Genomic DNA, 16,212 nt, shown 5'->3' with positions numbered 1-16,212 from the left:
AGGTGGGAGTGAGTAGCTGGGGAGGAGGCAGGGGTGATGAGCTGGGGAGGAGGTATGGGTGACGAGCTGGGGAGGAAGAGGTAAAGGTGACGAGCTGAGGAGGAGGTAGGGGTGACGGACTAGGGAGGAGGTGGGGGTGATGAACTGGAGAAAAGGTAGGGATGACGAACTAGGGAGGAGGTAGGGGTGATGAACTGGGGAAGAGGTGGAGGTTTGGGTAAGACCATGACGGAAGAGGGGTGGTGGGGGTTGCGTCTTGATCATGGTACACCTGTAGTAACACAGGTAACAGTGTACCTGGGACACAATTACCCTCAGGTGCACCTTGAAGGGATGCTTCACGCTCCCTGGCACTCTGTGCCTCCCTGCATGGCACCCTCTTTTTCTGCCTGGCACCCTGTTTTCCTGCATGGCACCCTCTCTCAGTCCCTCGTACCTTACCCTATACCTTCATCTAAGAGTCAGTAGTTCTCTGTCTTCCTCATCCATTTCTTGTAACTCTCCCCGTCCTTTTTTATCGCTTTCTCGTCTAGCTCTTTCCCACACTCTTCCCTCGCCTCTTGCCATCTTTTTCACGCATTATTTGTTTGGTATTCAATTAGCGAGATACTGCGTTCCCACGAGACTGTTGTGGATACTTTACACACAACGCAGGCTGTGGGCACTCTGTGTTAATATTACATCATATAGCACTACTTTACTAACTTCTCTTTGCGCATCTTATATACATCGAGAAGTATTTCATGGCCTATATACATCGAGAAGTGTGTATCTCTGCGTAAAAACTCTGCGTCTTCACTTTAAGACGCGTGTGAGTTTCCCTGTCTCCTAATATCGCGTTTATTTTTCCACTATAATCTACCTTGTCCATAATTACTATTCCATTTGCTTTAATTAAGGAATTAAGGAAGATCCTGGACTTCACCTTACGAAAGCAGACAAATCAAGTGCGATAGTAATTTTGGACAAAATAACATATTAAAAAACGGGAGAACTGACGTACCCCTTAATGTCTATGTTGTGGCTTAAAATTTCTTATTTTTTTGCACAGTTGAATTGCAGCTTCTGTAAGACACGTGTGCATTACTGGTCATGAGAGTAATGCTGTGTTTGAGGCAGTCACACAAACACACAACACAATGATGTTTTGGACGCTAAGATAACGATAAAAAAAACAAATATAGACGTGACAGAGTAAATTGATCACAGGGAAGAGTAGGAAATATATTGCTCAACAGAACTGTTGAATTCATCAAACGGCAGAGTAGAGGTTCTAGGCATTAAAGTGGAAAATTTGAATTCAGTAATTATTATTGTATATAAATCACTGTCAGCAACGGCTGAGGAATTCACGGATCCTTATCGGATCCGTGAACCTCACACCAGATATTATCCTCTTCGGAGATTTCAACCTTCCAAATATGAAATGGTAGATGGCAAATTACAACGTTGTACCAGAAGTGGTTCCTGGAAGCTGGCTGGTTCAGCGGATACTTACCAGAGAGCTAATGCGGCTTTGTGAAAAGTTTGCTTTGTACCAACAGATACCTGAACCATTAGAAATGAAAATACACTAGACTTGATCTTCTTGTACATTGGTGAATTAATCAGTCTCAGAGACAATATACACAGATTATAACGTCAAAGAAGTATAAACGAACATGAACTCAGGGGTAGAGAACTCCAGTAATAGTGTACGAGAGTCATGTTCAATAAATTTATTTTGAACATTACGGAAAACTGACTGGGATAAAAAACTTTATGATACGTGCCCTGGGAATGTCACGAGCACCCTGAACCCTCACCAGTGCTACATTATATGTTCTCCACTGTCACGAGCACCCTGAACCCTCACCAGTGCTACATTATATGTACTCCACTGTCACGAGCACCCTGAACCCTCACCAGTGCTACATTATATGTACTCCACTGTCACGAGCACCCTGAACCCTCACCAGTGCTACATTATATGTACTCCACTGTCACGAGCACCCTGAACCCTCACCAGTGCTACATTATATGTACTCCACTGTCACGAGCACCCTGAACCCTCACCAGTGCTACATTATATGTACTCCACTGAGAAAATCTAAAAGACCAGGTATAAAAAGTGTTGAACAATGTACAGAAGAAAAAGGGTTACCGAACTGCTTAAAAAAGAAAGTGACTGTGTCACAGCGAAAGGAAGATAATCTTAGCCGAGAGATCACCGACATAGAACAAAAAGTTAAAGCTGTCGTGCCAGACAAAAGAAGCACAAAGGGAATAAAAGTTATCCAGAATATTGCAAGAATTCACAAATATTTCTAAAAATATGCAAAATCTAATTCAAGAATTACCTGTATAACTTGGTCATTAATAACAGGAGGCTTGCATACCGAAGATAAAAAAAGAAATGAACGAAATTTTAAACGACCGGCATGAATCAGTGTTCAGTTGTTCACCAAACGAAAGCAGGGTGGAGATTGCAGAACAAAAAATAATTTCATCTTAAAGCCACACATCATAGACAACATGCTCACTCATGCAGCACCTGGATCAGGCTCGTGGACTTCCTTATTTATAAAGAAGTGAAAACACGAGCACTCAGTATACTTTGGAGGAATAACTTTATAAATCTAGGAGAAATACCAGAGACCTTAAAAAGAGCAGACATAGCTCCTGTTCATGAAGGAGGTGGTAGAAGACTAGCCAAAATATTACCGACCAGTGCCCTGACTTTAGACACCATAACAGTCTTCGAAAGGGTGATGAGGCACCAGATTTCAAGTTTTATAGAGCAACGTAATTTGCACAACCCAAACCTACATGGGTTTAGAGCGGGAAGACCGTACCTGTCTCAACTACTACAGCAGTAGGACAGGTCATAGATATGGCGAGGAAAGTAGGCAAATGAATATTCATCTTTCTGATAGAACACGGAGAGCAGTAATAAACAGAACAAAATCCAGCATTATCAAAATAAATAGATCACTACCTCAGGGCTAAACACGGTCCTGGTGCCTTTACTGTTTCTTATCCCCAAAGCTGACATAGATAAACACGTTCGCCACAATTTCGTATCATCATTTATGGATGATAAATATGACTGAAAATCACATCGGTAGACGACAGGGAAAAAATGCAAGAAGATATAAACAAAGTCTTCCGGTGGGCAGTGGAGAATAACATGACGTTCAGTGGTGAAAAGTTCCAGTTACTTAGATATGGCAATATTGAAGAACTCAAATGGGACATTGTATAAAAAACACAACAGGACTACCGAACAGAATGACAGGAACTTGTGAAGGTCAAGCCATCTCAGGAGAGCTATGTTAATATATTGTAATTATCAGTCCCTCGTATTTGATACCATATGTCTTTGACCCGCGTGCAGTTGATGTGTGTTTGAACCTGGCAGAATGGTCGAGACCTGGCGGCGGGGGTCGTAATCCCCTGAACCATTAATATAAATAATAATATTATAAACTGAACTATATATTTTCCATCACACTTGCCTCCCGGTCACCTGATGACTGCCAGTCACCTGATGACTGCCAGTCACCTGATGACTGCCAGTCACCTGATGACTGCCAGTCACCTGATGACTGCCAGTCACCTGATGACTGCCAGTCACCTGATGACTGCCAGTCACCTGATGACTGCCAGTCACCTGATGACTGCCAGTCACTTGATGACTGCCAGTCACCTGATGACTGCCAGTCACCTGATGACTCTAAGTCTCCAGGCGACTCTCCAGTTCTGTCGCCCTAACTCACTCACACCTCTCTCACTCACCCCTCCCTCACTCACCCCTCCCTCACTTACCTCTCCTTCACTCACACCTCCCTCATTCACACCTCCCTCACTCACCTCTCCCTCACTCACACCTCTCACTCACCCCTCCCTCACTCACACCTCTCACTCACCCCTCCCTCACTCACACCTCCCTCACTTACCTCTCCCTCACTCACACCTCGCCCACTCACCTCTCCCTCACTCACCCCTCCCTCACTCACACCTCCATCACTTACCTCTCCCTCACTCACACCTCGCCCACTCACCTCTCCCTCACTCACACCTCCCTCACTCACACCTCCCTCACTCACACCTCTCTCACACCTCTCTCACTCACCTCTCCCTCACTCACACCTCCCTCACTTACCTCTCCCTCACTCACCCCTCCCTCACTCACACCTCTCTCACTCACCTCTCCCTCACTCACACCTCCCTCACTTACCTCTCCCTCACTCACCCCTCCCTCACTCACACCTCTCTCACTCACCTCTCCCTCACTCACACCTCCCTCACTTACCTCTCCCTCACTCACCCCTACCTCACTCACACGTAAAATTCCTCTTCTAGCCATCGTCATGCAACCCGGCGTTGCCCTGTTGACCGCCTGGTTAACCAAGCTGTTGGTACTGGCATTTCGCAGGCACACACAACCTGGTGGATCTGGTACTTGACGGAGGTAGTGATCCACTTTCCTCGTGAAAATTTGTGCGCTTATTTCAGCAATATTTTTGATATCTGCTGGAAGCAGGTGTTGAGTGTTCCACCAGAGCAGGTGTTGAGTGTTCCACCAGAGCAGGTGTTGAGTGTTCCACCAGAGCAGGTGTTGAGTGTTCCACCAGAGCAGGTGTTGAGTGTTCCACCAGAGCAGGTGTTGAGTGTTCCACCAGAGCAGGTGTTGAGTGTTCCACCAGAGCAGCTGAGTGTACGCACCACCAGACCAGCTGAGTGTATGCACCACCAGACCAGCTGAGTGTATGCACCACCAGACCAGCTGAGTGTATGCACCACCAGACCAGCTGAGTGTATGCACCACCAGACCAGCTGAGTGTATGCACCACCAGACCAGCTGAGTGTATGCACCACCAGACCAGCTGAGTGTATGCACCACCAGACCAGCTGAGTGTATGCACCACCAGACCAGCTGAGTGTATGCACCACCAGACCAGCTGAGTGTATGCACCACCAGACCAGCTGAGTGTATGCACCACCAGACCAGCTGAGTGTATGCACCACCAGACCAGCTGAGTGTATGCACCACCAGACCAGCTGAGTGTACGCACCACCAGACCAGCTGAGTGTATGCACCACCAGATCAGCTGAGTGTATGCACCACCAGACCAGCTGAGTGTATGCACCACCAGACCAGCTGAGTGTATGCACCACCAGACCAGCTGAGTGTATGCACCACCAGATCAGCTGAGTGTATGCACCACCAGACCAGCTGAGTGTATGCACCACCAGACCAGCTGAGTGTATGCACCACCAGACCAGCTGAGTGTATGCACCACCAGACCAGCTGAGTGTATGCACCACCAGACCAGCTGAGTGTACGCACCACCAGACCAGCTGAGTGTATGCACCACCAGACCAGATGAGTGTATGCACCACCAGACCAGCTGAGTGTATGCACCACCAGACCAGCTGAGTGTACGCACCACCAGACCAGCTGAGTGTACGCACCACCAGACCAGCTGAGTGTATGCACCACCAGACCAGCTGAGTGTATGCACCACCAGACCAGCTGGAGAAATACACCTGACTTGATGGAGGTATACAGACCTGCTGGAGGTATACAGACCTGCTGGAAGTATACAGACCTGCTGGAAGTATACAGACCTGCTGGAAGTATACAGACCTGCTGGAGGTATACACCAGACCTGCTGGAAGTATACAGACCTTCTGGAGGTATACACCAGACCTGCTGGAAGTATACAGACCTGCTGGAGGTATACACCAGACCTGCTGGAAGTATACAGACCTGCTGGAGGTATACACCAGACCTGCTGGAAGTATACAGACCTGCTGGAGGTATACACCAGACCTGCTGGAAGTATACAGACCTGCTGGAGGTATACAGACCTGCTGGAGGTATACAGACCTGCTGGAGGTATACAGACCTGCTGGAGGTATACACCAGACCTGCTGGAAGTATACAGACCTGCTGGAGGTATACACCAGACCTGCTGGAGGTATACACCAAACCTGCTGGAGGTATATAGACCTGCTGGAAGTATACACCAAACCTGCTGGAAGTATACACCAGACCTGCTGGAGGGAGCTACCAGGCCTGCTGGAGGTATACACCAGACCTGCTGGAGGTATACAGACCTGCTGGAGGCATACATCAGACCTACTGAAGGTATACAGACCTGCTGGAGGTATACAGACCTGCTGGAAGTATACACCAGACCTGCTGGAGGTATACAGCCCTGCTGGAGGCATACACCAGACCTGCTGGAGGTATACACCAGACCTGCTGGAGGTATACAGACCTGCTGGAGGCATACATCAGACCTACTGAAGGTATACAGACCTGCTGGAGGTATACAGACCTGCTGGAAGTATACACCAGACCTGCTGGAGGTATACAGACCTGCTGGAGGCATACACCAGACCTGCTGGAGGTATACATCAGACCTGCCGGAGGTATACAGACCTGCTGGAGGCATACACCAGACCTGCTGGAGGTATACACCAAACCTGCTGGAGGTATACACCAGACCTGCTGGATGTATACACCAGACCTGCCGGAGGTATACAGACCTGCTGGAGGTATACACCAAACCTGCTGGAGGTATACACCAGACCTGCTGGAGGTATACACCAGACCTGCCGGAGGTATACAGACCTGCTGGAGGTATACACCAGCCCTGCTGGAGGGATATACATTTCGTCTATAAGTTGTGTCTAGTGATGTTAATTACAAGAATCAATCTCCAACTTCGCCTGGTCCCCTCACCCTACTTCCGCTCACCTTGCTTCCCCTCACTCTGCTTCCCCTCACCTTGCTTCCCCTCACTATGCTTCCCCTCGCCCTGCTTCCCCTCACCCTGCCTCCCCTCACCACTCATTACTAGTCACTCTCACTTGATTCATTACTCTCCTCCATTACTCACCTTCACTGCTCCACACTTCCTCCTCCTCCATAACCACTTAGCTTTTGTTCTCTTTCAGCATCATCATTCTCTTCCCTCGTACCTTTCACACCTAACTTTCTAACTTTTCCATCTTCATTTAGTTATTGCCTCTCTCTACCCTCCTCCCCCTGCTCCTCCTCCTCGCTCCAGTTGCCTCTTACGTTGTCTCTTACACCTCCGTTGCATAAGTTTAATCTTCTCTAATTGCCCATTTATCTCCTGCCCTTTCTAACAACCTAATAACTTGCTCTCATGCTTTGCGCCACTTCCTATTTACTGCCTTTTTTTTGCTGTTTACTCATGTTTCTACTTTCTCCGACAGCTTACACCACGAAGCTAAATATGTTTTGATCGTAACGAGAACTAAGATGATAAATTAAGACACATGTGCAACTATTGGGTATCTTTGTTGAGGAAACGTTTCGCCTCACAGTGGCTTCGTCAGTTCAGTACAGAGAAGAATTGTGAAGATCAGAAGGATTTTGAGGTAATCAGTCCCTCAGGACTGATTACATTGACTCCAGGCTGAGGGAATGATTACCTCAAACTCCTTCTGATCTCCACAATTCTCCTTTACATTGGACTGGCGAAGCCACTGTGTGGCGAAATGTTTCCTCTCTTAGATACGCAGTGTCCAGGTTATCAACTTTGTCTGTTCTTTGAACCATTTACCTACATAAGAACTAAGATGCTCACTTCTTGCGTTCCTTAGTGTTGCAAGTATTGCACGTCCTGAGAGGTCAAGACAGTGCAATATGATGGTGCTACTGACCATTGTTCTGTATATACACACATGACTTGTATCAAATGTCATCACCTTGATTAAGAGGGAAAACTCAAAACAGATATGTTAGGCGATGGATTTGATTATGTGGAGCAATGGTGAAGGAAAATACAAATAATTACGTCATGGGTGGACAGTCATGGAAGGCACCATCCGCCATAACTTGCCAGGATGCAGTGTTTCCCAGGGTGGTGTCCTGCCATTATAAATCCCTGAATGAGGCGTCTTCAAGGAACGCGTCACTGAGACATGCCTCACCAAGCAGTGGATTTTCTAACAATGTGTCACCAAGATATTCATCATCTAGGAGTGATTTCTTGCAGAGAGTATCACTAAGAAATACCTGGCAAAGTTATACATCACAGAGATCTGTTCCACTGGGGAAGAAAGTCTCGGCAAGAGATGCATCTCCAAGGTGGAACTCACAGACTTATAAATCCCTGAAACATGAATTAACATGGAGTACATACCCGAGCACCACCGCAGTTTTAAATGGATCATCTCGTCATTGTGTCTCACTAAGAGAAGACTCGGAAGGAGCTGCATCGCCAAACTTTACATCTCTGAGATACGAAGCTCCAAGACTGGCTCTCCTGGGAGACGTACCTCCCAAGCTTGTGTCTCCTGGTCTTGTATCATGCGCCATGAGGTCCTATCATTACAACCTGGCCACATTTACCCACACTACTACGTTCTCCTGTCGGATCAAGGTACACCACCACATCTCTCTGTGTAAAACTGTATGTGTGTGTGTGTGTGTGTGTGTGTGTGTGTGTGTGTGTGTGTGTGTGTGTGTGTGTGAAGATGGTGTGAAATTTAAGTGAGTTCTTCCTCAGGTGTGTAGCTGGAAATATAGAAGTTTTTTGGGTATAACAGAGGTTATATATGACGCAGTAAAGCGAATATATGTTACTTTTAATTATACCATTTTCCTGCTCCCCTTCCCTCGTGTGCGTCTGTCTGTCTGTCTGTCTGTCTGTCTGTCTGTCTGTCTGTCTGTCTGTCTGTCTGTCTCTCTCTCTCTCTCTCTCTCTCTCTCTCTCTCTCTCTCTCTCTCTCTCTCACACACACACACACACACACACACACACACACACACATTAGTATATTAAATATATAAATCCCGTATTTAGATATTTGATTTACTATTGAGAAATATATATCTTTATTGAATGAGTGTTGTGTTACTCTCTCACACACCTCACACACCTCACACACTTCTCACACCTCACACACTTCTCACACCTCACACACACCTCACACACACCTCTCACACACCTCTCACACACCTCTCACACACCTCTCACACACCTCTCACACACCTCACACACCTCACACACTTCTCACACCTCTCACACACCTCACACACCTCACACACTTCTCACACCTCTCACACACCTCACACACCTCACACACTTCTCACACCTCACACACACCTCACACACACCTCACACACGCCTCTCACACACCTCTCACACACCTCTCACACACCTCACACACACCTCACACACACCTCACACACCTCACACACTTCTCACACCTCACACACACCTCACACACACCTCACACACACCTCTCACACACCTCACACACACCTCACACACACCTCTCACACACCTCTCACACACCTCTCACACACCTCTCACACACCTCTCACACACCTCTCACACACCTCTCACACACCTCTCACACACCTCTCACACACCTCTCACACACCTCTCACACACCTCTCACACATACCTCACACACCTCACACACCTCTCACATACCTCTCACATATATTAAGGAGTATTAATATAAGTTTTGTGAGGGTAGAGGCTGACCTTTTGTCAAACGGTAATGTTAAAAATTAAATAATGTATGTATGTATGTATTATTATTATTATTATTATTATTATTATTATTATTATTATTATTATTATTATTATTATTATATAATTAAGGAAGAGCTAAAACCGTATGGACCATACAACTCCTGATAAAGGGGAGATTAGCTTCAGTTGCTTGGATCAAGAACCCTTGAAGGTGTCAGACTATCTAAGGTTCCTGATAATGTTACCTTCACTTGCACGTAGTGTGTGTGTGTGTGTGTGTGTGTGTGTGTGTGTGTGTGTGTGTGTGTGTGTGTGTGTGTGTGTGTGTTGCTTCCTGTTTATCAAGCAACTGTTGTGTGTTAATGAGTAGAAACTTTTAAGTTTGCATAGAATGACTTAACTCACTTTTAACATATTTTTGTCATGCTGTGTTTTTTAAAACATTTATAAAACTGGGATGCTTGAATGTGCGTGGATGCATAATCCTACAGGTTTAGCGCTTCCCCTTGATTATAATAATAATTGAATGTGCGTGGATGTAGTGCGAATGACAAGAAATAGATGATTGCTGATGTTATGAATGAAAAAAAGTTGGATGTCCTGGCTCTAAGCGAAACAAAGCTGAAGAGGGTAGGAGAGTTTCGGTGGGGGGAAATAAATGAGATTAAGTCAGGAGTATCTGAGAGAGTTAGAGCAAAGGAAGGGGTAGCAATAATGTTGAAGGATCAGTTATGGAAGGAGAAGAGAGAATATAAATGTGTAAATTCAAGGATTATGTGGATTAAAGTAAAGGTTGGATGCGAGAAGTGGGTCATAATAGGCGTGTATGCACCTGGACAAGAGAGGAGTGTAGAGGAGAGAGAGATTTTGGGAGATGTCAAGCGAATGTATATTAACCTTTGAACTAAGTGAGAGAGTAATTGTGGTAGGGGACCTGAATGCTAAAGTAGGAGAAACTTTTAGAGAGGGGTGTGGTAAGTAAGTTTGGGGTGCCAGGTGTAAATGATAATGGGAGCCCTTTGATTGAACTTTGTATAGAAAGGGGTTTAGTTATAGGTAATACATATTTTAAGAAAAAGAGAATAAATAAGTATACAATATATGATGTAGGGCTTAATGACAAGTTTGTTGGACTGCGTATTGGTAGATAAAAGACTATTGAGTAGACTTCATGATGTACATGTTTATAGAGGGGCCACAGATATATCAGATCACTTTTTAGTTGTAGCTACAGTGAGAGTAAAAGGTAGATGGGATACAAGGAGAATAGAAGCATCAATAACAAAAAAAGGCACAATACCGTGACTGGAACAATACACAAAGTCACAGTGTGACTTTGTAAATGGTCCAAGTCGGACCGAAACGTCGTCGTAAGCTCCTCTCTTCTATGTGCGGGTTATTTGTGTATAGAAGCATCAAGTAAGAAAGAGGTGAAGGTTTTTAAACTAAAAGAGGAGGCAGTTAGGGTAAGATATAAACAACTATTGGAGGATAGATGGGCTAATGAGAGCATAGGCAATGGGGGTCGAAGATGTATGGGATAGGTTTAAAAATGTTGTGTTAGAGTGTTCAGCAGAAGTTTGTGGTTACAGGAAAGTTGGTGCAGGAGGGAAGAGGAGCGATTGATGGAATGATGATGTAAGGGAGAAAAAGTTAGCATATGAGAAGTTTTTACGAAGTAAAAGTGATGCAGGAGGGAAGAGTATATGGAGAAAAAAAGAGAGGTTAAGAGAATGGTGAAGCAACGTAAAAAGAGAGCAAATGAGAGTGTGGGTGAGATGTTATCAACAAATTTTGTTGAAAACAAGAAAAAGTTTTGGAGTGAGATTAACAAGTTGAGGAAACCTAGAGAACAAATGGATTTGTCAGTTAAAAATAGGAGAGGAGAGTTATTAAATGAGAGTTAGAGGTATCGGGAAGATGGGGGAAATATTTTGAGGAATTGTTAAATGTTGATGAAGATAGGGAAGCTGTGATTTCGTGTATAGGGCAAGGAGGAATAACATCTTGTAGGAGTGAGGAAGAGCCAGTTGTGAGTGTGGGGGAAGTTCGTGAGGCAGTGGATAGAATGAAGGGGTAAGGCAGCTGGGATTAATGAAATAAAGATAGGAATGTTAAAAGCAGGTGGGGATATAGTTTTGGAGTGGTTGGTGCTATTATTTAATAAATGTATGGAAGAGGGTAAGGTACCTAGGGATTGGCAGAGAACGTGCATAGTTCCTTTATATAAAGGCAAAAGGTACAAAAGAGAGTGCAAAAATTATAGGGGGAATAAATCTGTTGAGTATACCTGGTAAAGTGCATGGTAGAGTTATTATTGAAAGAATTAAGAGTAAGACGGAGAGTAGGATAGCAGATGAACAAGGAGGCTTTAGGAAAGGTAAGGGATGTGTGGACCAGGTGTTTACAGTGAAACATATAAGTGAACAATATTTAGATAAGGGTAAAGAGGTTTTTGTGGCATTTATGGATTTGGAAAAGGCGTATGACAGGGTGGATAGGGCGACAATGTTGCAGGTGTATGGTGTAGGAGGTAGGTTACTGAAAGCAGTGAAAAGCTTTTACGAGGATAGTGACGCTCAGGTTAGAGTATGTAGGAGAGAGGGAGATTATTTCCCAGTAAAAGTAGGCCTTAGACAAGGATGTGTGATGTCACCGTGGTTGTTCAATATATTTATAGATGGGGTTGTAAGAGAAGTGAATGCGAGGTGAATGTATTCAGATATTTGAGAGTGGACGTGTCAGCGGATGGGTCTGTGAAAGATAAGGCGAATCATAGAATTGATGAGGGGAAAAGGGTGAGCTGTGCACTTAGGAGTCTGTGGAGACAAAGAACTTTGTCCTTGGTAGCAAAAAGGGGCAAGTATGAGAGTATAGTTTTACCAACGCTCTTATATGGGTGTGAAGCATGGGTGATGAATGTTGCAGCGAGTAGAAGGCTGGAGGCAGTGGAGATGTCATTTCTGAGGGCAATGTGTGGTGTGAATATAATGCAGAGAATTCGTAGTTCGGAAGTTAGGAGGAGGTGAGGGACTGCCAAAACTGTTGTCCAGAGGGCTGAGGAAGGGTTGTTGAGGTGGTTCGGACATGTAGAGAGAATGGAACGAAACAGAATGGCTTCGAGAGTGTATAAATCTGTAGTGGAGGGAAGGCAGGGTAGGGGTCGGCCTATGAAAGGTTGGAGGGAGGGGGTAAAGGAGGTTTTATGTGCGAGGGGCTTGGACTTCCAGCAAGCATGTGTGAGCATATTTGATAGGACTGAATGGAGACAAATGGTTTTTAATATTTGACGTGCTGTTGGAGTGTGAACAAAGTAACATTTATGAAGGGATTCAGGGAAACCAGCAGGCCGGACTTGAGTCCTGGAGATGGGAAGTACAGTGCCTGCACTCTGAAGGAGGGGTGTTAATGTTGCAGTTTTATAACTGTAGTGTAAAGCATCCCTCTGGCAAGACAGTGATGGAGTGAATGATGCAAGTTTTCTTTTTCGGGCCACCCTGCCTTGGTGGGAATCGGCCGATGTGTTAATTAATATATATATATATATATATATATATATATATATATATATATATATATATATATATATATATATATATATATATATATATATATATATATATATATATGAAATAACAACGTTCTGTGTTATCTCTAATATAATTCTAATCGTAGTAATTTAGTTTGATCATCATCATAGTCGTCATCATCATCATGATCATCATCATCATCATCATCATCACCATCATCATGTTCCTACTTACCTTAAAACATATGATTTAGATATTATTACGTCAGATTATTAATATATATAAAACTGCTAAGATTGTGATTTTTTTTTGTATGTCATTCTGTAATAACTTGTTGTGTTGAAGATTTCTCAGGATAATACAGTGTGTAGATGATTGCTTCAGTGTGTTTCTAAAAGATGGTCCCAATTTCAAGTCAGTTTGCTTTTAAATTGGGTCCAAGTATTTGAAACATGTATATATCCCAGTATTCCTTCCTTCAAGTTGTTGAAAATACACTATACTGAGTTTACCTCAGCAGTGTTTCTAGTTTACCTCAACAATCTGTACGTCAACAGTGTCTCTAGTTTACCTCTCTAGTGTCTAGTTTACCTCAACAGTCTCTCTAGTTACCTACTTATAGTAACTCAGTTTTCATGGTGTTTCATGAGTTATTCATTTAAGTTCTCTAATATTCCTCCACAATTTGCAAAGGAAACTTAAGGTGATGTATGAGTGTGTGGTGGACCAGTGTGAAGGTCTTGGCTGGGTAATGGTTCAGTAGAGACCTAAACCTCACCTAAGGTTCCCTTTCCCAAATTATGCTTTATTTGTACACCGTGACATAATCTTCTGCAATATGGCTTTATTCGTAGTTCACATCTGTAACTGGTCAATATTGAGTTCAGGTCCTGGTCAAGACTCGCATATTATTTTATTATGTAAAATACAAACATATCATCTATACCTCAACTGTATTGGGTGATGCAGTGTTAGCAAATATAACACATTTATTTTGACATGAGCCAGTCAACAGTTAGTAGTTATTGAGTCATGTAGTGTGCTAGGTCAGTCACAGCAGCGTAGAGGAAGATGTATTGAATGCATATAGAGATGTGTCAATTCTCATATCTACCATTGGCCAAGTAAGGTTGGAGTACATTAGGTTGTTTTAGTTTGGGTATCCTTAGGTTACATTTCTAATTCCACAACATAAACCCACCTAACTCATTTAATATTGGACATTCTAAGGAATAGAATATTGTTCAACTCAGACCTGGACCTGAACTCAATAATGACCTTGCAGCTTACTTTCACGGAGGTGCTAAACCCGCTTGGAATCTGTGTAAACAGTTGTGTAACATGCAAAGTGCTAGTGTTGACAGTTGTGTTGTTTATGACGTAAAGGGGTCAAGCAGCAGCAGTAGCAGCCGTCAAGAGAGTCAAGACGAAGTAGCACCTCCCACACCTCCACTCTTCAATGGTCACGCCGTCACTAATGGCTTGGCTCACCAGGATACTCATTCCAAGGAGGAGGAGGACACCTCGAGTGACAGAGATGAACACAGCGACTATGAATCCTTCAGCAAGGAGGAGTTCCATAATCTAGTGGAGGTTTACAACAGGGAGGAGAAGACGACCAGGAGGCCTCTGCCTGCTGCTGCTACTGTTCCTCTCACTGACGAGGAGGAGCTGGCTGGTGTCAGCGTCAAGCAGCTGGTGAGTCATATACAATCACAGGTATTGTAGTACATACAATCACAGGTATTGTAGTACATACATTCACAGGTATTGGAGTGTGAGCAGGGTAATATTTGTGAAGGGATTTAGGGAAACCGGTTAGCCGGACTTGAGTCCTGGAAATGGGAAGTACAATGCCTGCACTTTAAAGGAGAGGTTTGGGATATTGGCAGTTTGGAGGAACTTCTGAACTGTCGTATCTGAGCACCTCTGCAAAGACAGTGATTATGTATGAGTGAGGTCAAAGTGTTGAATGATGATAAAATATTTTCTTTTTGGGGATTTTCTTTCTTTTGTGGGTCACCCTGCCTCGGTGGGAGACGGCCAACTTCTTATATATATATATATATATATATATATATATATATATATATATATATATATATATATAAACCAATAATTTCCACATGCTACATAGATTTTACAATATTAAACGCTATTAACAATAAACTTGGAGCCCTAGGAAGTGCAGAAAATTTCCTTTCATCTGTACACAACATTTTTGTTTTAAATTCATCTTTCTCTCACGTGGGCTCAAGAAACATTATACTGGAAAGGCATTATGTATTTTTTTGCTATGATAATTATGAAATTCTCAAAGTATCTGCAGAGGTTATAGTTTAAAATAGCAGTGAAGGTGTGCGTGTTATGTTGAGCACTCCATTATGTTAGTGTAGGAACTATGGTACACTGCAGGTGTACAATGTTGATCCCTTCCTCTCCCTCAACCCCCACCCCTCCTTCACCCCCCTTCCCACCCATTCTTCACCCTCCTTCCCACTTTCATCTCTCCCTCTCCCTCCCTCTCCCTCCCTCTCTCTTATCTCTCTCTCTCCTTCATCCCACCTTCTCATCTTTCTCCATGACCATAAGCTCCGGTGACGGGTCATCATCTAAGACCCGCGTCAGGAGACATTGTCCTGTTTCCTGACAGACCTAACCTAACCTCTCTCGTCTTCCTGCCCCCTTCTCCCTCTCGTCTTCCTGCCCCCTTCTCCCTCTCGTCTTCCTGCCCCCTTCTCCCTCTCGTCTTCCTGCCCCCTTCTCCCTCTCGTCTTCCTGCCCCCTTCTCCCTCTCATCTCCCTGCCCCCTTCTCCCTCTCATCTCCCTGCCCCCTCCTCCCTCTCGTCTCCCTGCCCCCTTCTCCCTCTCATCTTCCTACCCCCTTCTCCCTCTCGTTCTCCCTCTCATCTTCCTGCCCCCTTCTCCCTCTCATCTTCCTGCCCCCTCCTCCCTCCATCTTCCTGCCCCCTTCTCCCTCTCATCTTCCTGCCCCCTTCTCCCTCTCATCTTCCTGCCCCCTTCTCCATCTTCTCATCTCCCTGCCCCCTTCTCCCTCTTATCTCCTGCCCCCTGTCTCCTTCTCCCTCTCATCTTCCTGCCCCCTCCTCCCTCTCGTCTCCCTGCCCCCTCCTCCCTCTCATCTCCCTGCCCCCTCCTCTCGTCTCTC

At 44.6% G+C, this 16,212-nt stretch overlaps 1 protein-coding gene across 50 annotated transcripts in view; it reads left to right on the top strand.

Moving 5' to 3' along the window:
* Window positions 1-16,212, top strand: part of LOC128692140 (trichohyalin) — a 219,903-nt gene that overhangs the window by 37,703 nt on the left and 165,988 nt on the right. For 46 of the 50 annotated variants that reach the window (XM_053781172.2, XM_053781183.2, XM_053781167.2 and 43 more), the window contains one exon: window positions 14,429-14,740. The exons of the other annotated variants lie outside the window; for them this stretch is intronic. In XM_053781172.2, the coding sequence (XP_053637147.2) occupies window positions 14,429-14,740 (312 nt within the window). The remainder of the gene's footprint in view (window positions 1-14,428; window positions 14,741-16,212) is intronic. 50 annotated transcript variants of the gene reach the window in all.

Source organism: Cherax quadricarinatus, chromosome 15 (assembly GCF_038502225.1).
Source record: "Cherax quadricarinatus isolate ZL_2023a chromosome 15, ASM3850222v1, whole genome shotgun sequence".
Classification (NCBI taxonomy): domain Eukaryota; kingdom Metazoa; phylum Arthropoda; class Malacostraca; order Decapoda; family Parastacidae; genus Cherax; species Cherax quadricarinatus.
This window is presented reverse-complemented; position numbering and strand designations above follow the sequence as displayed.